At 37.7% G+C, this 26,630-nt stretch overlaps 1 protein-coding gene across 1 annotated transcript in view; it reads left to right on the top strand.

Annotated features, from left to right (window-relative positions):
* The first annotated feature begins 1,927 nt into the window (after positions 1–1,927).
* Positions 1,928–26,630, top strand: part of LRIG2 (leucine rich repeats and immunoglobulin like domains 2) — a 50,339-nt gene continuing 25,636 nt past the window's right edge. Inside the window, exon 1 of the mRNA XM_026712980.2 lies at positions 1,928–2,263. Within this exon, the coding sequence (XP_026568765.1) occupies positions 2,049–2,263 (215 nt within the window). The 5' untranslated portion in view covers positions 1,928–2,048. The remainder of the gene's footprint in view (positions 2,264–26,630) is intronic.

The following is a 26,630-nucleotide window of genomic DNA, read 5'->3' as shown; positions in this document are numbered from 1 at the left end:
GGAGACTAAAATATATGAAGAATGGCTGCAGGATTTGGGTTCAGCTAGTCTAAAGAAAAGAAGAATTAGGGGTGACATGATAGCAATATTCCAATATTTGAGGAACAGAATAAGGGATCAAATTATTCTACAAAGCACCAGGACAAAGGCAGGACAAGAACAGCTCCATTGGCCTAGAGGTGGAGCTCTCCTCTCACAATCAGGAGGCTGTGAGTTTGATCCTAGGTAGAGGCTAATATTTGGAGTAGACTCTCCTGCTCGAGCACGGAGTTGGACTAGATGACCTCCAAGGTCCCTTCCAACTCTGTTATTCTATGAATAAAAACAATGGTTGGAAACTAATCAAAGAGCTGGAATTAAGGAGAAATTTCCTAACAGTGAGAACAATTAACCAGTGGAATAGCTTGGCTTCAGAAATTGTGGGTGCTCCATCACTGGAGGTTTTTGAGAAGAGACTAGACAGCCACTTGTCTGAAATAGTATAGGTTTTCCAGCTCCTATTGTTCTGTTCTATTCTATAGAAGGAAGGAAGGAGGAAAAGAAGGATGCTTATAAAACTATGAAAAAGAGAAAATAATGAACATTTGATGAAAGGTGGCTGATCTTGAATACAGGAAAGTGAATTTTAATTATAACTGAAAAAGTTTCAAAGTCAAAAACCAGAACTGATCTTAGATTGTTGTGTGGCCCTATGTAAGCAAGAATCCATAGGTTGGCTACTTGAAGATCTGTGGAGTTCACCTCCCAGAAAGCTGGCTAGAGAATTTTGAGAGATGAAGTCCACACATCTTCAAATTGCCAGGGTTAAGAAACATTGCTTTAGTGATGGACAATAATGAAATTGGGAGAATGGGGGGGGGGGACCCATGCAACTTTTAAAATTAATGTCACCCGGGATCCAGAAGTCAAAATTATTGTTAAGAAAATATGAACTCACCGGTGACAATGAGATTAGAGAATAAGAGACCTACTAATGACTAGCTATTGGGAGACCTACAAATGAATAAGAATGGTGATCAGATGGGGATGTTTGTTTTTCAATTGCATCAAAAAAGAATATGAGTGATGAGTATGCATACAATAAATGGTATATTTGTAACAATGAAATTGGCGGGGGAAATGGATCCAGTGCAAATGTGAATTTGAAGCGTGAATCATTACTGTAACCCTTCCTTTTAAATTGGGGAAACTAGATCTTGTCTGATAATTCTTAGACCACAAAATATCAACAAACAGAAATGCTTTAATCAAATGTTTGTAGCCGGATGTTATAGCCTCTTCAGAGATTACATTCATAGTCGTGCAATTTGTGCATTATAATACAAAATGTTGGCTTCGAAAAATTTGGCTGTGCAATTGATAAACCGTATAGCAATGTAAAACTATCAAGTTTCAAACTTGTTCGTATCACTATTCCCACTCCCTGTATTTTGTTTAGTATATATTCCACATACGGTAGTATTTTGCAGGAGAATATTCCTACTGATGTTGATTTATTTCGTTTTCAAGCAAAAATATATCGAGCTAAAGTTACAAACTGTTTTTAGACATCACACGGATATAAAAAAGATGGTACTTTTGAATAAGTTTAAGAATCAAAGAAGTGCTGGAAGCTCAAGGAGAACTCGGGACGGACGGAAAGACACAGAAAGACAGTAAATGGCTTTTCTACGGCGGAGAGAAGATTACAGCCAGTTCACATCTGCTCCAAACTAACAGCCATTACAAACCATAATTTGAACTCCGAGCATAAACGCAAATTCCCCCCCCCTTCCCCGCTCCATCTTCCCCAGAAACTCCCCCCACTTCCGTCCTTCCAGCTGTCAATGACGAAACCCCGCCCACTCTCCTTATGGCTCTCCCCCTCGCGAACGCTCCTCCCGTCGGCTTCTTTAATGCTTGCTGCGCGTGCGCTCAGCAAGGCCCCGCTTGGCTCCTCCCGGTTCGGCCTGCGCGAAGGCGGGCGCGGTGCGCGAAGGCCAGTTCGCAACTGCGCGGCCTGACAAGACCTGCGGGGCGGCAGACCCCGCGCAAGAGGGGGGAAGAGAATGCGGCGGGGCGAGGAGATTGGCCCAGGGGCGTTCAGGCCGCTGTTACCTTTGTTGCTGGTAGTGCTGCTGCGGGAGGCTGCGGGGGAACCTTGCGCTGCCGCCGCGCCTTGTTCTTGCCGGCGCGGTGTGTTGGATTGCAGCCGCCTCCGCCTGTCGGGTCGGAGCTTAGAACCAGGCCTGCTGCCTCCTTTGCCTCGCAGCATCACCGCGCTGTAAGTATCCCTCCTGTCGGGTCTGGGGTCTTGCCTCTCTGTCCGTTTGTTAGCCGGTCTGGAAGGCTTCCCTTGGTTGCTTCAGGGCCGAGTGGGGGACCTGGTAGCTGCTCTTTCCCTCGGAAGCGGTAGATTTTCTCCCGGAGGTTTGATTGTTAAAAGAGTTTTCTTTGGCAAGATCGCAAACAGACATTTGCGTTCGTTACTTTATCTGGATTGGGAGACAAAGCGAGTTTTTTATATAAACAATCAGAGATGCTGGGTTGCTGTGCATCAAAACATCTTGCCTAGTTTTTTCTTCCCTTTACCGTTCCCTAATTCTCCTCTTAAAATTGCATTTTGTAGTCTTTCAATTTATAGAGTTATGATCAACTCACAATGTTTTAAAAGTTCCAGGGAGCAAGAGAAATCCTGCAAGTTGTGCAATTTGTTTCTTCAAATGGCCCAATTTCAGTAGGTTTGCTTGAACCCTACTGGCTTACTGGCAGTAAAATTTTGGTGGGGTGTGTTATTTTGGTCGGATGTTAAAATCTGCACTCTAATATTAAGACATCTATCAGATTTCTGAGAGCCAGTTTGGTCTCTAGGTATTAAGACTGAGGCCAATTAGACATGAATTCTAGTCCTGCCATTCCCACTTAATGATCTTGGGCCTTAATGATCTCAGCTTTAGGAAGATGACAATGGCAAACCACTTGTAGAAAAAGTTGCCAAGAAAATTGCATGGACTTATCCATGTATTTGCTAGAAGTCAAGACTAATTCAAAGCCACCAAAACAAGGTTTCTTGACAAAGGTATCTTTTATGTTCACTGAGAGCATTTGCACCAAGGCAAATTCCTTGTGTGTCCAATCACACTTGGCCAATAAAGAATACTTACTTTCTCCCTCTCCCTCTCCCTCCCTCTCTCTCTCTCTCTAAAACCCAAATAAAGGAGAGTTTTCGGAATTATTTTGAGATGCATACTCCAAGGCTATTAGATACAGAACAGTTGACAGTGAACTGTCAGAAATTCTGTCAATTGTGCCCTAAGAAAATTGTATTGGTTTAAAATAATTTAATAAATTATTTGCTTTTCATGTAAATTTATTTCACCCAAACAGATAATGTTTTATTAAACTGAGCCACATTTCTCATTTTTCTGTTTTTCCTGTTGCATTGGAGTATTCCTCAATTCAGGTTTTGTTTTGTTTTGAGTATACTGAATAATAAATTGTCATCTGCAGTACCACCTGTCTGTTTATGCTTATCTCCAGAAAATTAATGATTAAAGAACTTTGAGAAAGCTCATGTACATCCTCTGTGATATTATGTCCATACCTCTTAACTATAATTTCATTTACACACTCATTGTAAACTCCAGAAAATGAAACTTGAGGTCATAGTACCTCAGCCTTGTACTGTATGTCACAGCTATGTAAGAGAAAAATATTAGCAAAAGTATTAAAATAGATTTAATATTTTTGTTATTAAAAATCTATTAAGTTATCAAATTTGGAATATTGTATGCAGTTTCACTCCAAAAAATATTGTATGGCTCAAGAAAGTACTGGCAAAGGTAACTCCCAAATGCAAAAGTGACTTTTTTTTAAAAAAAGTGCATCTTAAAGAGAGAGATAACTGAGGAGTATAAAATTATGCATGGCTTGGCAAAAATTCACAGATTTTTTTCCTTTTTCCAATAGGAGGGCCTAATTAAACTAAGTTGAATTGTACAAGATCAATGGCAAGTAAAAGGAAATTAGTCTTAACAATAACATAATTTCCTTTCTCAGAATAAATTATAGTCATTAAGGCAGTTTTAAAAGTAGATTAGACTAATTTATGGAGTATAAAATTATCAGTGGCAACTAATAATGATAGTTATACAGAACTATCCTTTCATATACTATACTAGCTGCTGGGTAGAGGCCAATTTTCTGTTTGTAAGATTCCCAAATTCATCTTATTGGTAATTGTGAGAACAGAATACTAGATTAAGCAGTCATTTTGTTCAATACAGCAGGACTTGTTTGTAAAAAACCATAGATGGTTTTTTAAGATATTTCAATCTTATTCTTTCTAGATATATTGGACAGATATCTGGAATATTTAATTATATCTTGGAGTGAAAAACTGGCTCAAATTATAAGTTTTTTGTTTGAATTTTTTATTATTAATTATTATACATAATTATATGCCTTGTGTCAACCTGTTTCAGTGGTTCATTGTTCAGTCTTCTCACATAAATCTTCTCTTCATAGCTTCTGATTCCTGAAAGACAAATTTTTGGACAGTTCCTCAGAATAGATTGTGTTCTTTTACAGAGTTCCATTACAAGCCTCCATATGCATGTTGTATATTAATTTACTGTCACTGAAAACTTTCTCAAATGAGTCTTGGAAAATTGATACTAGTTCTATGATTTATTGAGTGGAATGGCTTTCAAACAGGTTTAAGATTGTATTATTGATCTGCCTAGTTTTGTTATGGGTGGGATAGATATGTGACAAGTATTCACTTTATGAAGACAAAATATTAAGACAAGTAGAACAGGGCAAAGTAATGCTGATTTACATATTTATGTTGCAACAAATATGCAAATTATATGTAAAATGTGAATATACCTACTTATGTGAATAGTGTTTTGTGGAGGGTGGTGCCTCTTAGTTCTGAGACTGATTATGAGATAAACTTGTTTCTGATCTTTCCTAGGTAGTCTTAGTACTTTACTCATGAAAACTAGTTCGTCTGCTATTTAGAAGCCTCGTGCTGTGTATAATGGAGGCAATCTGATATTCCTGATGACTTACATTGAAACATTAATGTGCTTTTGTTGGCATAATAGAAAGCTAGTTTACTACTGTGAGTTTTTTGACTCTACAGCTTATTCTACAATCTGAGTTCTTAGATACAAGTCCAAATAACAATCAGAATTAACCTATTTGGGTTTTGAGCTTGACCAAGATCAGCTGCCATTTAACTAAATTAATTGCCTATTAGGTGATTTGAAATACATGAATATTATTCAAGTTGGAGAAATTTGGGAGAGTTATTCATCAGTTTTCTAAACCTGTCAGATAAAGCAAAGGGTGGGCCAAAGCAACTTCATGATATTCAAAAAAGAACTTATTAACAGCAATTTAAAAAGTAACATTTATTTCAGTTTAAGATTCATAGGTTTGAATTCAGTTTGTCAAAATGCACAAAGTAATATGCTCCGTTGGCAGATGATATATGTACATTTATATCTATTTAGATAATTTAATGGGATCTGTGGTTTTATTTAAATTCTTAAATTACTGAAAAAGTTTAAATTCTGATTATTTTTATAAAGGCAATGATTATAAATACAGAGATCATTTACTTAACTAGAGTTCATACTTCTGAATAGGAGATCTTGCAGCCTAATCATAACTGATTATTTAATTTATAGCCCTTTTCATCCAGAAGGCACTCAAATAGCTGCTTCTAAGTCTTACTGAATTCATTGGACTTGGCTGTAATGTATGCACAGAGAACTGCCCAATAACAAAGGAATTTTCTGTTGCTTTCATAATTGAATACATGTATTGAATTCCTGCTAGGTGTAAACTAGAATTAGTTTAATTGAGAAAAGCAATAAATGTGCCATCCTTGCATATGATTTCAATTTTCAAACAGTGTTCTGGTTCTAAGTGTAGGGTTTGTTTTATTAAAATAAGGGAACTACTGGGATGTGGCAATTCATTTTGCAACCTGTGTAATAAATCTGTGACTTTGCCCTGTTATGTAACTATATGTATACTAGGCATACTACAAGTAGAAATGAATGTTAGGCTTTTAGAAAAAAATATTGTGAGTATGATGTAGTATATTAGAATAAGAAAGCCCTAGATTCTAGAAGCTTAGTAATCTTCTCACAATTGTATTTTTATCTGTGACTATGTATCTGGTATGTATTTGGTGATAAATACCGTCGAATAACATTTTAGCACTTTCATTTTACCTTTAAATAAGTAAGCACAAACCAGACTGCATATATTCCAGAATAGCTACTTTGATTTGAATGATTTTACTGTTACCTGTGTAGAGGTGGTCTTCAGCTTACAATGGCATTGGGACTAGAATTGCCATCACTAAGTGACCTGGTCATAAACATGATGTCACATGACCACATTACTTACTGATGGCAGTCCCAGTTGCCGTTAAGCAAGGACTACTCAGGTTGTTAATGTAAGGATCTCATGTGACCACGACTTCCAACTTCCTGCTATCTTTTCCATTGACTTTACTTGTGGAAAGGCAGCAGGGAACACTGACAATCACGTTAATGTGACTGAGGGCTTCTCATTTGTCAAAACTTTAAAGCATTGCTGAATGAATGGACAACTTGAGGATTACCTATACAGCTAGATAGCAGGACCTATCTAACTTGGATTACTCAAAAATATAGAATAGGAAGGATTAGGCCACATAAGTACATAGATAACAGACTACCAAAATATTCCAATACTATAAACTAGATTGGAAAATGAGATTTTTAAAAATCCCAGAAGCAGGCCATTTCCATATTATTGCTAAGTAAAATATGTAGATGTATTCATGAAATCATCAGCCGTTAAACTCAGATCAGAGGAGACTTTATTTGTATATATATTCATCAGGATTTAAATGAAAAGTGTTCTTTGTATATAGACACTGCTCAAAAAAATAAAGGGAACACTTAAACAACACAGTGTAACTCCAAGTCAATCACACTTCTGTGAAATCAAACTGTCCACTTAGGTAGCAAAAATGACTGACAATCAATTTCACATACTGTTGTGCAAATGGAATAGACAACAGGTGGAAAGCATAGGCAGTTAGCAAGACATCCCCAATAAAGGAGTGATTCTGCAGGTGGTGACTACAGATCACTTCTCAGTTCCTATGCGTTCTGGCTCATAGTTTGGTCACTTTTGAATGCTGTTGGGTATATTAATACACCAACTGGTTTGGGTGAATGAATATATAAAACCTAGGTTTATGTGTTTGCACCTTTAAGCTCAAAAATGCAATGTCATTGCATAATTATGGGTGCGGTTGTAAGCTGCAATAAGAGGCAGTGAGTGAGACGTAACACTTCCTGGTTTCTGATCCTGTTTTCGAGTTCCTGGTTCCTGGTGTTACCGGTCTCTGGTCTGTCTGCTGTCTGCCTGCCTAATACTGTTTCCTCCTGTATGAGATGTCTACTGTGCAAGATACTTCTCTCTACTGAACACAAGGACTGTTTGCTTGGTGAGCTGTGGATTCAGCATTGTATTTGAGAGAAAGGTATCAGAAGAAGAAGATTTACAAGCAGATAAAGACATTGTATTTACTGTTTAAAAGACTAGGTAACTGGATTGATAAACTGGATACTGACATATGGACTGAATGACTCTTCTTAATGTCTGTGTGAATTAAATACCTATTTAAAACCACAAACAGTGTTTTTGTCTCAAGTGTGTGTATACTCTTGGGCCCAGCCTCACTCTCATTTGGCTGCCTGGCTTGACTGCTGCTGTGCACTCTGCTCGGGGGTTTGTCCCCAAACTCTAACATTGGTTATGGGCCCAGCAGTGTGCACAGTCTAGCAAACCAGGATATACCAGTGAGAGTTTGGTCAAGAGTTACACATTACTGTAAAGACAAACTGTTTGTTGGATAGTTATTTTTCTGCAGAGCAATGGCACAAGTAAATTTGCCAAGTCTGTCCATGATATCCAGGTTAGATGGAACAAACTATGTTTCATGGTCAATGAAGTGTAGTTTACTGCTACGAAGAGAAGGTTTGTGGGATATAATAACAAACCCACCAGATGTATCAAACTTGGATCCTACTGTTGATGAGGATGCCAAAAAGATACAGGACTATAAGCAAAAGAATGAACAAGCTTTGTGCATCATAGGACTGACTCTCTCAGACCAGCAACTGATATATATTCGTGGAGAGGAAAGTGCTGCCAAGTGCTGGGACAATCTCAAGAAGGTTTATGTTCGAGACAGTGTAGGAGCTCATATCTATCTTACACGGAAGCTGTTTAGAACACATCTTGAGAGAAATGGAGACATGTTAACTCATTTAAACTGTATGAAAAGCATTTTTCAAGAATTACAAGAAAAAGAGCTTATATTTAATGAGTTGCAACAAGTATACATCATATTGTCTTCTTTGGATCGAAGCTATGATGATTTTGTGACTGCTTTAGAGGTATTGCCAAAAGACAGTTTATCAGTAACTGAGATAACCGGCAGGCTATTAGAGGAAGCCAGGAGAAGGAGTGAACGTGACCAGCTGAGGGAAGATAAGCCTAAGGAAGAGAAATTATCTTCAAAGCCTGAAAGAAACCAGCTATGTAAGCTGAAGCACCCAGAGGAAGAGAAGTTATCTTCAACGGCATACACAATTAAAAGGTGTTTTAATTGTGGAGGCAGAGGACATTTGGCAAGGTTCTGCAGAAAAGGAAAACGCCAGAATTTAAAGAAGCCAAAGAAATCTTTTGAATTAGCCACATACAGCAACTGTGATATGAAGAATGATATATGGGTGGTGGACAGTGGAGCATCCCACTGCATCACGAGAGATAAGACAAAGTTTATAAAAATGTCTACAAGCTCTCAGCATATATCACTCGCTAACGGTTGGCATCTCAAGGCCAAGGGTGAAGGTATTGCATATTGTCCATGTTTAAAACAGAACATAAACATGTTATATGTACCACAGTTAAAAATGAACTTACTTTCTGTAAGAGAATTGGATAAACTAGGATATGTGGTTACATTTAAGAATAATAAGTGCATACTGGAAAGAGATAACAAAAAAGTAACTGCAGCTTTAAATGGAGCATTATATGTCTTACATGATAGTAAGAAAGGGGAGGCACAAACTGTATTTAATAATATCAAGCCTCATGATGAATGTATCCATTTATTGCATAGGCGTTTGGGGCATGTAAATTTTAAAATGCTAAAACGTACAGTAGAGTTATCTGAAGGAATAAGGTTAAAACCCTGTGATAAGTATTTGCGTTGTAATGTCTGTTGTGAAGATAAGAGTAAAATATTGCCTGCAAATAGGCTAAATGGTTTTAAATCTAAAGAACCTTTAGAAGTTGTATTTGCAGACATTATAGGTCCAAAGAAACCCAGTATGGGGGGTGCTCGATATATACTGAGCATTATGGATCATTACTCTAGATATGGTTTTTGCTACTTAATGAAAAGCAAAACTGAAACATATCAACATTTCTTCAACTGGTTAAAGTTTGCAGAAAGAAAGGCTAAACGGCAACTGATAACCTTGGTGACAGATAATGGTACGGAATTTGTTAACAGCAAATTCCAGGATAGATTAAAGGCAGCTGGTATAGAGCATAAGAAATCTGCACCATACAGACCACAACACAACGCATTTATAGAGAGAAGAGGCCAGATACTACAGGCAATGGTTAGAACAATGTTAACTGATTCTGGATTACCTGATTCTTTGTGGGGGGAGGCTGCAATGTGTGCTAATCATTTATTAAATAACGTTGTTAACTCAACCACTGGTGAAATACCATTCACCATGTGGCATGGCAGGAAGCCTGATCTGAGTTACCTGCACACATTTGGTGCACCAGCATGGGTGCATATCCCTACACAACTCAGGCGTAAAGGGCAACACAGAGCTAAACAATTTTTCTTCGTTGGTTACCAAGCTAACCATAGGGCATATAGATTTTGGGAGAAAGGCACATCTAAGGTGTTATGTAGTGCCAATGCCCAATTTCTAGAGCACGTAGGATGGGATAAGTTAGAGCAGGATAACAATAAAGAAGTGATTATTGAATCATACAGAAATCCCATTAAGTATCCCTGTAACTTTAAAAATAATGTAAAGGAAGAAGTACAGGAAGAAGTACAGCCCCTAGAGGAAGAAATAGCTCAGCAAGATGAGGAAAATGACCAAGTAGTAACTCAAGAAAGTCCTCATACAAGCCCTGTAATTCCCAGAAGGACTACACGTATATCTAGACCGCCTGATAGATACCAGGCTAACACAGTGTGCCAGGTTAATAGAGTGCCATCTACTGTGGATGAGATAAAAAGGTATCCTTCTAAAGAGAAAGAAAATTGGTATGCAGCAATCAATAAAGAATTGAAATCCTTGAAGGATATGAAGGTATATGAAAATGTGAGATTACCTGTTGGTGTAAAACCCATTGGCTGCAAATGGATTTTTAAGATAAAAACTGATAAGGATGGAAACATAATCCATAAGGCAAGATTAGTAGCCCAAGGTTTTAGACAAAGTGCAAAAGACTATGATGAAGTATTTGCACCTAGTCTTAAAGCAGCAACGTTAAGGGCAGCCTTAGTGTGGGCAGTAAGCAAGAAGTATATAGTTAACCATTTAGATGTGGAAACTGCTTACTTGCACACTCCACTAAGACATACTGTATATATGAAAAAGCCTAGTGGATTGAAAGGTAATAATAATAATGATTGTTGGTTATTAAAAAAGAGTCTCTATGGTCTTAAACAATCGGGCTATGAATGGAACCAGTATATTGTGAAGGAACTGAACAATATAGGGTTTAAAGCTGGTTTAGCCGACCCATGTCTATTTAAGAGAGAGAAACATGGGAAGATATCATTATTATTGTTATTTACTGATGATATTGCTCTGATAACTAAGACTAATGATGAAGCAAATGAAATAATATCATCATTAGCCAAGAAGGTAAAAATCAAGCAATTAGGTGAGATAAAGAGATATCTAGGTTTGAATATAATGAAAACACAGAAAGGGTTTAAGATATCTCAGGAAGATAAGATATCTAAATTGCTAATAGAGTATAAAATGGAACTTTGTAAGCCTGCAAAGACTTCAATGAGTCAGGATATTTGCAAATTGGATACAAAAAGTCCCAAATGTGATAAGGAACTGTATCAATCTTTGATTGGTAGCTTATCATATATTAGCAATTGGTCAAGGCCAGATATTGCTTTTAGTATTAATCAGCTGGCACGACACAATAATGATCCGCTTCAATGTCACTGGATAGCATTGAGAAGAATCCTAAGATATCTTAAAGGAACATTACACCATGCACTGTATTTAGAACCAAAAGGTGATCTCATATTGAGTGCTTATGCAGATGCTAGTTTTGCATCAGAAAGAGACACAAGAAAGTCGACTTCAGGAACAGCCATAATGCTGGGAAAGACATTAATTGGTTGGAAGTCAATAAGGCAACAGCATATAAGTTTGTCTACTATGGAGGCAGAATTCTCCTGTTTATCACTATTATGTACTGAGTTGATTATGTATAAACAAATGTTAAAAGATATGGGTATAACTGTAAATTACCCTGTAATTGTACATGAAGATAATCAGGCAGCAATTCAAATGGCCACAAGTATTGCAGTAAAAACTAGGAGCAAGCATACAGATTTGAGATATCTGAACGTAAGACAATCTGTAAATAGTAAAATAATACAGCTAGAGTACTGTATGTCGGAGGACAATATAGCTGATAATTTTACTAAAGCCCAAGGTGCCATCAAGCACCTAGAGAGTTGTGAAAAATATGGGTTCAGATTGTGAAGGCATTATATATTTATGTCACCCAAAAGGGGAGTATGTTGGGTATATTAATACACCAACTGGTTTGGGTGAATGAATATATAAAACCTAGGTTTATGTGTTTGCACCTTTAAGCTCAAAAATGCAATGTCATTGCATAATTATGGGTGCGGTTGTAAGCTGCAATAAGAAGCAGTGAGTGAGACGTAACACTTCCTGGTTTCTGATCCTGTTTTCGAGTTCCTGGTTCCTGGTGTTACCGGTCTCTGGTCTGTCTGCTGTCTGCCTGCCTAATACTGTTTCCTCCTGTATGAGATGTCTACTGTGCAAGATACTTCTCTCTACTGAACACAAGGACTGTTTGCTTGGTGAGCTGTGGATTCAGCATTGTATTTGAGAGAAAGGTATCAGAAGAAGAAGATTTACAAGCAGATAAAGACATTGTATTTACTGTTTAAAAGACTAGGTAACTGGATTGATAAACTGGATACTGACATATGGACTGAATGACTCTTCTTAATGTCTGTGTGAATTAAATACCTATTTAAAACCACAAACAGTGTTTTTGTCTCAAGCGTGTGTATACTCTTGGGCCCAGCCTCACTCTCATTTGGCTGCCTGGCTTGACTGCTGCTGTGCACTCTGCTCGGGGGTTTGTCCCCAAACACTAACAAATGCTGGTGGTGCTTTCGCTCTAGTGGTAGCATGAGACGGAGTCTACAACCCACACAAGTGGCTCAGGTAGTGCAGGTCATCCAGGATGGCACATCAGTGCGAGCTGTGGTAAGAAGGTTTGCTGTGTCTGTCAGCGTAGTGTCCAGAGCATGGAGGTGCTACCAGGAGACAGGCCAGTATGTCAGGAGATGTGGAGGAGGCCGTAGGAGGGCAACAACCCAGCATCAGGACTGCTACCTCCGCCTTTGTGCAAGGAGGGACAAGAGGAGCACTACCGGAGCCCCGCAAAATGACCTCCAGCGGGCCACAAATGTGCATGTGGCTGCTCAAACGGTCAGAAACAGACTCCATGAGGGTAGTATGAGGGCCCGACATCCACAGGTGGGGGTTGTGCTTACAGCCCAACACTGTGCAGGACGTTTGGCATTTTCCAGAGAACACCAAGATTGGCCAATTCACCACTGATGCCCTGTGCTCTTCACAGAGGAAAGCAGGTTCACCTGAGTACATGTGACAGATGTGACAGGGTCTGGAGACGCTGTGGAGAACATTCTGCTGCCTGCAACATCCTCCAACATGACTGGTTTGGCAGTGGGTCAGTAATGGTGTGGGGTGGCATTTCTTTAGTGGGCTGCACAGCCCTCCATGTGCTCGCCAGAGGTAGCCTGACTGCCATTAGGTACCGAGATGAGATCCTCAGACCCCTTGTGAGACCATATGCTGGTGCGGTTGGCCCTGGGTTCCTCCTAATGCAAGACAATGCTAGACCTCGTGTGGCTGGAGTGTGTCAGCAGTTCCTGAAAGACAAAGGCATTGATGCTATGGACTGGCCCGCCCATTCCCCAGACCAGAATCCAATTGAGCACATCTGGGACATCATGTCTCGTTCCATCCACCAATGCCACGTTGCAACACAGACTGTCCAGGAGTTGGAGGCTGCTTTAGTCCAGGTGTGGGAGGAGATGCCTCAGGAGACCATCTGCCACCTCATCAGGAGCATGCCCAGGCATTGTAGGGAAGGTCATACAGGCATGTAGAGGCCACACACTACTGAGCCTCATTTTGCCTTGTTTTAAGGACATTACATTAAAGTTGGATCAGCCTGTAGTGTTTTTTTCCACATTAATTTTGAGTGTAACTCCAAATCCAGACCTCGGTGGGTTGCTAAATTTGATTTCCATTGATAATTTTTGTATGATTTTGTTGTCAGCACATTCAACTATGTAATGAACAAAATATTTAATGAGAATATTTCATTCATTCAGATTAGGATGTCTTATTTTTGTGTTCCCTTTTTTTTTTTGAGCAATGTACTTTGAAACTTTTTGGAAAGATCACATCTTGAAAAACTTGGTTTATACTATTTGGACTACATCAACTTTGAGGAATAATTTCATTCTGAAACTACTTCATTTCATTTTTTCATATAATTTTACTACAGCAGTCACTTTTGACATTTAATGCTATGAAGAGTTTCATTTTCTAACTTTTTTTTAATAAATAAAATCTGAAGCTACCTGAAATTCTTTTGATATAATGCCTTCAGCTTTTGGCTAAATAGCTGGTATTCTTCATTACATGCTTCATTTTAAAATGTAGTATACAGGAAACAAACAAAAGCAGTAGTCATTACTTCTCAGCCTCATAGCTAAAATGAAATATATGTTTGGGGCATGTACGAAGTTTAGCTTCTATTCTGGTTAATGTTAATTTTTCAATAATTTTTCTTTGCTTCCTGTTTCCTAGTTCATATCCCCCAAATTTCTAATTAAAATTATCTGAATAAATGGACAGATTTACATGTAAAAAGAGGAGCATAATTGCCCTTGCTGCCCGTTCTGGATTTGCATTCCAACTGGTGCTTCTTGTTTGTAAATTAAATCCAGAAATAAACGGTGAAAAACCTGGATTCTTAATGCCAAATTGGGGTTACATTCTAAGCATACTTGAAAAGGTGCCAAAGTAAATCAAATTTGGTAAATATCATGTGAGAAAGACAAAGGAAAATAATGAGAAAACAAAATTGGTCACTATTAACAAAGTAGCATTGTACTGATCAACATGTTGTATTGGTTGTACTAATATTTACTACATTTATTCTGTATTGATATTTAGTTAAGAATCTTCACCTCTATTTAATTTGCCTGGCGTTATATTAAACCTAATGGATTCTTGTTCACCATTATTCAAATTATTCTTGCTAACTCTTTTCCTTATTCAAATAATTACTGTAAAGACTGCAGAAAGATGTCCTGGGAGTTGGAAATGTTTTTCAATTGTTTCTTTTTTTTTTCATAATACCATTTTAGTGTCAGGTTTAATGTTAGATTAGTGTTGAATAAACTGCTAATTTCTATTTGATTGAATAAACAGGCACAAATCTGACATCAGAAATACCAATGGTCTTTAAAATCAATTGTATTTTCTTCTTGCAAATTATACCCTGCCTTTATAATGTAATCAAACTGGCTGACTCATTCTTTCATATTCAGTACAGTGTATTTTATATGATGAGGTTACATGCAGATGATTTTTTTTGTACAGAACAATCATAAATCCTTATCAAAAAGCATTTTATTTAAATAAATAGTTCATAGAATCATCACAACTTTTATGATAGCAATTTGTAAATTACCAATATATGGAAAATGTTGGGTCACAGATATAAAAGTGATTTGTAGAAATGTTGATGCTTTAGGTAAACTGGGATTCTCTTAATATTGTTACGTGGATCAACTACGTTCTGAAGAATCCTTTTAAGGAGGAGTTGCAGATTTTAAAAATGTGTTTTATTGCAGAGGGATTCTTGGCAGTTTATTCAAGTTAGATTACATTGGATCAATCTAGTTAGACCAGATGCTATTGTTGTTTCTGACATTCCACAGTAGTTAAAGGATTCATATAACATAATCTTTTTTACAGGAAATTAATGAAATGGATATTAATTATATACACAACCTTTGACATACTAAACTGGAAAATCCTGTTTTAATAAACCAGTTGAGGGTTTCTTTAAATTATTTGAAATTAATTTTCTATGATGTTAATTTGGTTTTTAAAAGTTTCATAGGTTGCACACATCAGAAAAGTTTTAACAAGGATTTTTTTGCAATTTCTTTGTTCTTGGAGATGTGAGTGAAAAATGGAAACATTGAATTTGTCCTAATTTTCCCACTCTTATGACCTAAATAAGAGAGAGAAGTGTGTGTGTGTGTGTTTGGATTCTCCATTGTTCATGGAATCACACATATTTGGAGGTATTGAGTTTTTAGTATGACCTACAATGCCGTTTAGATGGGACGCGGTGGCTCATTGGCTAAGATGCTGAGCTTGTTGATCAGAAAGGTCGGAATTTCGGCGGTTCAAATCCCTAGCACTGTGTAACAGAGTGAGCTCCCGTTACTTGTCCCAGCTTCTGCCAACCTAGCAGTTCGAAAACATGTCAAAATGCAAATAGAAAAATAGGGACCACTTTGGTGGGAAAGTAACAGCATTCCGTGCGCCTTTGGCATTTAGTCATGCCGGCCACATGACCATGGAGACATCTTCAGACAGCGCTGGGTCTTCAGCTTTGTAATGGAGATGAGCATAGCCCCCAGAGCTGGAAATAACTAGTACGTATGTGTGAGGGGAACCTTTACCTTCATCTTACAGTGCAGTTTACAGAAAAAAATGGGATTATTTTTAAAATTAAATGTTTTTGACAAAAAATGAAAACACTGCATACTCAAGTAACCACAGAGTTCTCACCTTGCAGTATGGTTTGTTAATAATGTAACAGTAAAACTACATTTATGTCGTTGTTGACTTCAGCTTCTTCCATAGGTACATTTTGCATTTGGGAATAAGAAGGCAACACATACACTAAAGATAAAGGTACAATAAACTTACATTACAATCCTTAGTCTCCAATTTCTCCACTTTTAGGCTAGCAACCATCTTTGTTTTTGTCCAAAATAGTTTTCATGTTACATCTGGAAACTTAAAAATTAATAGTTTGTGTATAAACATATCACACTTTGTTTATATGCTGTTAATGGAAATTATAAAGCAATTAAGATGAATTATTTCATCATTGCCAAACTAATACTTTCCTTGCCAACGTGCTTTGAAATATAACAACCATGTAAGGAAGTTTTGCTTAATTAAAAAATTAAAAAGTAAAATATCAATCTGGGTGGGGTTAAATTTTATAGAAAAAAATATGTCAGTGATATTAAGTACTATTTTTTGTTTTTAAGCCTTCACGGTAAACTTTCTAGTTCATTAAAATAACAAGCCAGATAACAGGCCAAATAACAAAGAGAACACCAGAGTTAGTAATATCCAATAGCTAAAGCAGCCTTTCTCAACGTTTTTACCCTGATGGAATCCTTGAAATAATTTTCTGTTCTCAGGGTTGAGAATCTTCTCTTCCCCAATTCAAAATACTATTCGCATCTAGTCTACACAATCCATATTTTATATTTACAACAGTAAAGTAGCAGCTGGCAGTTGAATCATGGTGCATAAATATTTCTGCCACTGTGAGCACTAGCATTTTGTGGCACACAATGTTAAAAAGAGGTTTTTTTTTCAGTCATGATCTCATGGAACCTCTAGAGATTTATTGTGAAATCCTAGTTGCAAAAGCCTGGTCTAAAGAGCAGATTCCTATCAGAACAATGTGTCTAAGTAATTCCTATTTAGTAATTCTTTATTTAAAACCATTTTCATTTTTTATTTATTACATTTATGTAGCCACCCACCTCATACACTGACTCTTACGATTAACAAAACGTACCATGATTATAACACTTAACTTTGTACATTTCATTTGTTTCTGATACACTATTTACAGTTACACTTATTGATGAAGTGAAGATGTCATTAGGGATTTGAAAAATGTCTCAAGCTGTTCTGAATTTGAAATGATAAAAGTGTTCTAACTGGAAATGGAACACCTCTTGTTTATACTTAATCTAATCCAAAATGGCTTTCAAGTTTTGGTGGCTATTCCAAGTAGGATAACTTCTAAATTCACATTCCCACAAAGAATATTGTTTTACATTTACATTAAATTGTACAAAGGTTCAGAAACAAACAAAAATACATTTTTAGAAGAAGTGTTTGGTACTAAAAATTCTGGTGTAAATTAGATTTCACTGCTGATTTATACAGTATTAACTTATGGTATATCTGTGAAGAACAAAAGAAATATGGAATTCAAATGACAAAGGATGCTAAAGTCCTGGATTCTGGTTTACCAATTAATGAACTGTTGCATATTTTTCCATAATTCAGATTATTTAGAAGACTGTTATTGAGATTAACAAAATATGGTTTCATTCTCCAGCATGTCTTTGGGATAATCCACACATATGGGTTGAATCTGCCTTTCTGCACAGAGACTGAGTCATCAATCTTTGCCATGCCTCTTCCTGTTGGGCCAGGAAGTCCCCTAGTCATGACTCAGTCTTGGCCCTATAAAGACGTGGCAAAGGTTGGTTCCAACAATTTCAGCAGAAAGCAACAGTTTAAAGTGTGGATTCTCCCAAAGTTTTGCAAACTTCCCTCAAGTATCCAAAACATCATAAAACAGCAATTGGAATGTCTGACTGCTCTGTTTTTCTGTGGCCCCCTGAACTACCAATTGAAGGCCTAACAGCCCAGGCAATCAAGGGAAAGCCCCAAAACGACCCCCCACCCCCGGAGGGGGCGCTGAAGCCACAATCTCCCCAGCACATTGTTGCTCTCCCATGCTTAACTGGGTAGCTCTGGAGCAGCCACTTTTGTTTTTGTGATCCCCAGCTGATTTTCGGGACCAGTGGCAGCCGTTTTGGCCGCTTGTTGAGTTGTGCAGGCTATCCAGGATACTGGTAGGGCCACCACTGCCACAGCCCAGGGAAGGCTTCCAGACTTTGAATTCTATTTGGAGCAGCAGGATTGAGAGATGGAGGGTTGAGAGAGCTCTCCTCCTAGCAATCTAGGCAATAGCAGCATGTCTGACCAAGGCAGCATGAAGCCCATGAGTGCTAAACAATCCAAGTAGAGCCCTAGGAAGGCCAGATCTGCAAGTAAAGAGGCTGCTAACAAGATAAAGACAAAGGCTCTTTATTCCAGAAAGTCCACAAGAGCAGAAGAAAGAAGACAAAGAGCACTGGAAAAGCAGGTCTCCAGAGCTCAAAAGCAAGCATATCAGGAAAGGTATTCCCCCTCCCCACAGCCAAGACCTATTAGTCCCTTCCCTCAACAGCCATAAGCACAGGACTTGCCTGCAGCTTTGGGGGCTTGGTCACCAGAGGGAGATAGGGAACAGGAATTTATCCCTCCTCCTGAGGAAATCCAGACTCAGAGATTTCTTTTTGATTGCATGCTTCTTTGTCCTGCAGAATTGCAGATCAGAGACAGGACTGGAACACCTAAGGCCACTTTTACTCAACTGCAGTGGGGATGCGCTCAGCAGATAGGGTGGCCCTAGAATTATCAGAGGATCTTAAGGCCCTTATTGCTCAGGCCATTTCTCAAGTGGTAGCTTCCACCCTGAGGGGGAGGAGCCATTCTTCCTTCCCAGGATCTGATCCTCAGCTATTGCAGTCAGTGCAATACCAGGCCTCCATGGGTTCCTCCAGGCACCAGAGGGAGGCTTCTCCAGCACACTCTATCAGAAGCAGGGCATCTGGGATGGAGGAGGAAGTTCAGGGAGAACGGGTTCTCAGAAGATGAGGACCTATCACCTGATCCACCCCGTTCACGGGTCTGTTTAGTCTGGGGCTGTTGAAATCCGTCCTCCACAAGGCTAGGACCACTGCCCAAATTGATCCTCTGTCCACTATTCCAACTGTTTCATTAGGCATGCAGGGCCTAACAGCAGGGTTTTTCTGAACCTACAATTCTCCAAAAGGAGTTCCCTTGTCCCAAGTTATTTTTGGACGTAGTTCAGAGGCAATGGGCACAACCAGGATCCTTCCCCACTCCGGGTGGTAATGATAAAATACAACTTCCCCCTCTGGACAAACCTTTGGCGTCCTTGGTCTCTCCTTCTGCAATATCAGGTGACATAACAGAGACCCTTAAGATTGAGGACAAAAAGACGGACAAAATTTCCACAGATCACACCAGGCCAGTGCCTGGGCAGTTAAAGCAGCTGCAGTCACCTCCTTTTTCACTATGATATCCCTTCTCTGGCTCCACCAATTACAGGCTGGGATTCCCCCTGAGGAAATCAGAATAAATCAGGATGTCAACAAATTGGTGGCGGCCACTGAATTTGTGGCTGATTCCTCCCTGCATGTAGCCCGATTCTCCTCCAGGGCCCAGGCCTCCAACATCACTTCTCATCGTCTCCTGTGGCTACAACAGTGGCAAGCAGATGCCAAAACCAAATGAAAAGTGGCCTTACTTGAGGACATCTGTAGGGCAGCTACATGGTCCTCCCTGTCTCCATTTGTAAGGCACTACAGACTGGACACATACGCCTCAGCAGAGGCGGCCTTCAGCAGAAGAGTGCTACAGCAAGTGCATACAGACGGGAGTACACAGGACCAGACTTCTTCCTGCCCATAGGGACTGCCAGCTTTAGTATGTCCCATATGTGTGGATTATCCCAAAGGCATGCTGGAGAATAGGTGTTGGCTTACGTGAGTGCAAACCCTGACAACCATCTGGTCCAGTGTCCAGGTGGGAGCAGAGTCAACGCCACAGGAAGATCATCAAATGGCTGCGCCTTCGTTGTGACTGGGGCTAGTGCCTTGCATATATATAAAATAAACCAACACCTAAGTAATAAATGCCATATAGTAGGCTTTGAGGATTGTCTGTTGCGCAAACTGCTTCTTAATAAGATTATTGCAAAAGTCCATCAACAGATAACATCTCTGGCAGTGATAGCAACTGCTGCCTTGGAACAATGCTATTAAAAAGGCATTTCTGTTGAATCTGGAAATAATGTTCTAATAATAGGCATCAGGCAAGATACTTTGCTCACTATGTTACTTTAGAAACCTACTTGTGTTAGTCTGACTTTGAAAGAGGAGACTTTTGACATCAATGGAATTTACTGTATATTGATTAATCTAGAGGTAGAGATTGCTAACAAAAGGAAATGATCAAGTTTGAATTTTCAGAGATGTCTCTAGTTCTCTGTATTTGGCTGTGACTGTAATAAAAGTAAAGATAAATAAAAATCAAAACCTGTTGCTGCAGCAAATGTAATATTTGACAGCACACTCATGTAAAAGTTTCTAAAGTTTTTAGTGAAACCATTAACATGTAATTAGAACTCCAAGCATGCTAACTTAAGATTTTAAAATCAGCCATTTCTGTTCATCTTTGTTTTGACTATCCAAGGAAAAAAGATAATGCACACTTTTCAAGTGTCAGGTTAACTTGTTAACACTATGATTTTTCATATTTTCTCTGAATTATTTACAACTACATGATATTAATATTTTAATAAGTCATTGCTTTCTACAGTTGAATCCTTGAAGACTAGAATGCATGGAAATGCTCAGTAAAGGTTTTAGTCCCGTCCCCCCCAAATAATCTACTAACATTAGAAAATTCAAGAAAAATCTAATAGTATTCTTAGCAATTTATTGGAAATTGGAAATATGTTTGGTCAATGAAATATTAATACATCAAAATATGTGTTATCCTTTTGTTTCCAAAGTACTATTAGAATTAAAGTATCTCTTGTGAACTGTTTTTGAGTTCCATTAGGGAGTTTCAAATTCACTTTCCAATGGCTTGATATGATTAAATAAATTCTTATTTCTTTGCTTCATTTATTCTATATTAAATTTTCCAAATTGTCTACAGTTAGTCTTCAACTTGTAACTGGTTCTTTAATGACCAAAGTTATAATGGACTCACCTAAAACTACTTACGACAGTTTTTGTAGTTATAAAGTTCATCTTTACAGCTGGTTCACCTTTATGGCTGTTTGCAGCATCTCACTATCATGTGACTATGATTTGTGACTTTTTTAAAAATTAGTTTCCAACATTTCTTTCCAAATTGTGACCAAAAAATGCCTGTTGGGAAAAATGGATGTGCTTAATGACTGCAGTTTTCACAACAGTGGTCTTCACAACAGCAAGAAATATATATATATATTTGTGTGTATGTGTATATATATATATATATGTATGTATGTATATGTATGTATATATATGTACGTATGTATGTATACACACACACACACACACACACACACACACAGATCCAGTCATGTAATGCAAGTTTTGTTCATAATTCTGGACTCCGTTAGACTTGTACATCAAGGACTACCTATATTGTTGAGATTTAGCTACTTTCATAAAGATAACAGTATTCTGTGTAGGTTTAAAGATACAGATACAGATTTAAATCATTCTCTCTTGCTCTGCTAGTTCCTATTTTTCTACCATGACTGTCAGAATGGTTGTCATGGCAATTTATAACTTTCCAAATTTGTATCACAAACTGAAATTGACATACTTGGCTTAACTAAAGAACAGAAAGTTTACAAAACGTTAATTTGTTTTTAATTTCATATGAACTGATTAGGAATTTTTATGCTTGCCCTGACATGATGATTTGAAACTCTGATATGTGTGGAAGGTTGGAAAGGAAGGGGAAACATATCAGCCAGATTAGGATTATCAATCTGTTTCTTAATGTCTTCATATTACAAGATACTACTATCCTTTTCATTTCTAGACACTAAATAATGAGTAATCATTCTGTGAATGCAACTACTTTTGTAAAAAAAATCCCAATATGATTAGAACCATTTAATGTATTCTTATTTGAAAATGAAAGAGTTTATTTGTATGATGGTGGGATAGAGCTTCTGAATCATATTAAGCATATAGAATTGTGTTTTAGTAGCAGTAGTGTAAATTTATAATCTTAACTCCCAGTACTGTGGTTCTAGAATGGAAATATTCAGCAGAACCCAGGTATTTGCCCTTAAGCATCTAGAATTAGATAACAGGACTACAATATAAACACCAATGTTTATGGTATATATTGATAACATCAGGAAGGATGCCACAAGTGTGAAAAGTAACAGTAGGTCAATCTAATAATTTATCAAAGCATTCCAGAGGAAAGGGTGCTAAGAGATTCCATTACCCCTTCTCTGACTACCTGTCTACTTTTGTTTTTCTGTTTTGCCTTTGTTATCTACCTTTTTCCAAGCAGGGACTGTATTTCCTAGACAGTATGCTTTTTGTTATTTCTACCTCTAAATTCTTTGTTTTTGCTTTTGGGTGAGTCTTCCTAACAACAGTTTTGGTCCCATGGAATTAGGTAACAGGAAAGTGCAATGTAAACATCAATGTTTATGGTACGTTTTGAGAACATCAGGAAAGATACAAGTGTGAAAAGTAACAGTAAGGCTTATTAAAGCATTCCAGAGAAAAGTAATTTCTGTAGGCCATTTCTCTCTCTCTCTCTACCTGACACTTCTCCCACCCCACCTCACACAGTGAAGATTTAAAGAAAGGATTTCATGAGAGTATTATAGTTTCTTAACTACTACTTTATTTTCATCTTTCTAAACCTTTGATTCTTTCTTCAGAAATTGCCAAATTAGCATTCAGGTATCTTATTAACATATTCTTCAAACATTTTCTGCAACATCTCTGGAGTAATCCCCTTTCTGTAGATTGCTCTACTGATACTCTCTTTCTTTTGCTTTTGCTATTTTCCTGGTGATGGCTATTCCAATATTATAATCCAAAAGTGAAAGTGTCTCAAGTACAAGGGGAAAAAATAAAAAACAGTCTGCTCACCTTTTTTTCTGTTTTACCTTTCTGTGTCCTTAATATTTAATCTCATGTGATACTATGATAGTCATAAAGTCTGTTTCAAATTATCTCTTTTATTTTGTAAACTCCACAAATTGCCTGACTTTTTTTTAACATCAAACAAACAACATTTCCATAAAAGTCTGGTCGATTTATGTATTTAGTTCTAATGTTTTCAAAAGCACTTTTGCCAAAAATCTTTCAAAATTATTGCTCCCTTTATCCCTTTATGCTTTTTTCAATAGTTTTTTAGTAATAGTTCAAAAACCTTTAAAACTTGGAAACCGGCTATGGAAGAGTTCACAAAGCTCTTCTCCCTTCCCTCCCCTTACTGGTCTGCTGTGCAAGAAGGGTTGGGGACCGCTGTTTTAAAACATTTCTTTCACCTTTTTTGACCTAGAAAGACAGTTGACTTACCAAGAGGTTTTACTTCATCTTGCCAGTTGGAAGATCTCTTTTTAACTTTAAATTGATTATATCTGATAACAGTTCATAAAGTGAAGCATTTGCAAACCTTACATCCAATATAAGCTGCATTGCATTATGGACACAATTAAAAACCCTTGAATCCAGCCATTCAACTTAGTGGACCATAAACACACTATCCTCCTCACAAGGAGCAGCTGCCTGGAGTGCAGATGGACAATCTTCCAGTCTCTCCTTCTCCAGAGAGAATCCACTGATTGACATTCATTATCTGGCCACCACAGTTGCCACTCCTCCAGGAACATTTTGCTTTCCATTAGACCAGTGTCCCCAACCTTTCAGGTTCAATTGGCTGGCAGAGATGGTGGCAGTGGCGGGGAAGTGGGGGAGGGAAAAGGATGGTTTTGCATATGAGCAGCACTTTAACAAATGCAGCTTTACACGTGTGTGCACACACCTGCGCTTCCCCACCATTTCCACAGCCTGGTTCTAAATGGGCCCTGGACTGGGGGGGGACTGCATTCGATCATCCTCCCCCCAAATTTAGAATATTTTAACTCTAATGGTATTCCAAAATAGTTATTAGTCTTTTAGGTAACATTTATCATGAATAGGAAGCTACTATGAGAACAGAAACCATAGAGACAGAATATTTCAGAATAGGAATGGGAATGAGCGGGATTTATATTGTCTATATATCTGTTTAAATTATATATTGAATATATTCTAAGTATGTTATTACTGGAAGAGGAGGAAGCTTAAACCAGAATTACAGATTAAAGGATCGATAAATTGAGATAAGTAACTGATATCACTTTGTTATCCAAAATTAAGAGGACAGTTACAAATTAACACAAAATTATGAAGTAGAATACTTGATGCAATTGTCTTCCCAGTACAGCAGCTATGAAAACTTGACATTGAGAAAGAGGAAAAATAAAATAAATTCAAATTATGAATCTGGATATGGATACAGTTTAATGGAATGCAGGAATAACTAATAGTGGGACAAATAAAGATTAAGTATTCCCTTGAGGTAATGAGGAATTAGAAATTTGCATACTTATGGGCATGTTATGCAGAGGATGAACCAGAAAAGAAAAATGTAAATTTAGCATGTAAAATGTAACTTTAACTACCTGATAAAGTTGGTGAATGGCTGTTGTTGTTTTTTAAACAGGAGTTCTTTGAAAAGAAATCCAAGTTATCATTGGAGGCAGGTCAGAATAACAAATATTTGTTTAAGGGGCTATTAGAAATTAAGCCAGTAGAGGACAGACTGCCTCCAAATGGCTAGCCCCTCTGCTGCTGTTACCCTGACTCTGTAAGGCCCCTCCCTCACACAGCACAGCAACTGTTGTCTAAAAAATCTGAGCAGAGAAGCAACAGGGTGTGGTAGTGTTGGGGTGTAGGAAAGGTAGAAGAATGTTTGTTTGGTAAAGCAACTAGAAAAAGATACAGTTTTCCAGCAATAGGACTCATAAGAATAATAGTTGGAGTTGTAGTAGAAGCAGGAAAAAGTGGAGCACTGAGCAATTAGTACTAGATTTTGAGTGCTTTTGTTGTCTAAACCTATTTGGTTGTGTAGGCTTTCTTGGGTTTTGGAGTTCACTCCAAAACTTGGGTATTCATAAAAGAGCCTGTGACAGCCAGATTTGCTAGCAACTAAATAGTTCTTCAGTTTCCCTATTCTAGTGATGATATGAGCCTTTATTTTGTCTTAATCCATGACATTCACTGTTCTTTTCATTGCTATTCTTTATACACTTCTGTAATTGAAAGGCACTGGTAGAAGATCTGAAAGACCAATTAGGGACAGTTCCACTGCTAACAGTAGGCAACAGCTTGTTGGTGCATAATTGGTCAGAAGAAAAGCTAAAATGTATGGACTTCCCAGGTGCTTTTGGTCTGCTTATTTTTGGTGTTTTAAGTAAAGGTTACAACTTTATAACAATCTTCGCTTGATATTTTTATGTTTTTGAATTTTTAGAGCACCAGCAAATGTTAATATGTCCCAATAACTGATTAATAACAGTTTAAAGTATTATGTTTCCTGGAATCAACAGGATTATAGTAGCGGAGTGTTATAAATGCTGTGAGTTCAGGAGCATTATATGATAGAACACTTTAGATGCCTTTTTTATGTAAGCCTTCAGATTTTGTTCTGAAATAATTGGACATATATTTAAGTGTGTTTCTATGGAGTATGCATAGTAATCTTCAAATCAAGACTGGTTCTGATATTTAGTCTCTGACATTTCATCAGAAACAGTGTTTTGAAATTAATGCTGAGTCATACGCTAAAGAATGTAAGTCTGTCACAACTTCATTGTATCAGGAAGTATTTGGATTGTCTCCTAGATTTTGTTTTCCCATTGTTGGCTGTGCTGTTAATTTTAAATATTGTCAATTTAAAAAAAATCCCAACATGGTTTTATCAGTGAAGTATCTTTGTAATGAACTAATTAATAAATATTGTTGCACTAAAAATAAAAACTATTGCTGAACTAAATAAATAAGAACATGTAGACTATTTAGTTGGCTGTGTATGATGGAATGTAGTGAGGAGATAAATCCCCAGGAGGGAGGGGTACATTCCAGAGAAGTACCAGGCAACTCAGCCCAGATATCATGTGGTCCTATAACTTCCTAACACAGTCCTTGATTTCATTTAGTAACTGTTCAAAGTTACAATGGCACAGAAAAAAGTGACATGACCATTTTTTCAGTTACAACCTTTGTAGCATCCTCATGATCATGTGATCAAAATTCAGATGACAACTGATTCATACTTATGACCACTGCTGTATTCTAAGGTCATGGGATGATTTTTTTGCAACCTTTTGACAAGCAAAGTCAGTGGGGAAGCCAGATTCACTTAACAACCAGGTTACTAACTGATCAACTGCAGCGAGTCACTTAACAACTCTAGCAAGAA

The sequence above is a fragment of the Pseudonaja textilis genome, chromosome 3 (genome assembly GCF_049901715.1).
Source record: "Pseudonaja textilis isolate UNSWEBS1 chromosome 3, rPseTex1.2, whole genome shotgun sequence".
NCBI lineage: Eukaryota > Metazoa > Chordata > Lepidosauria > Squamata > Elapidae > Pseudonaja > Pseudonaja textilis.
Note: the sequence above shows the minus strand (reverse complement) of the source record. Positions and strands in the feature narration are given on the sequence as shown.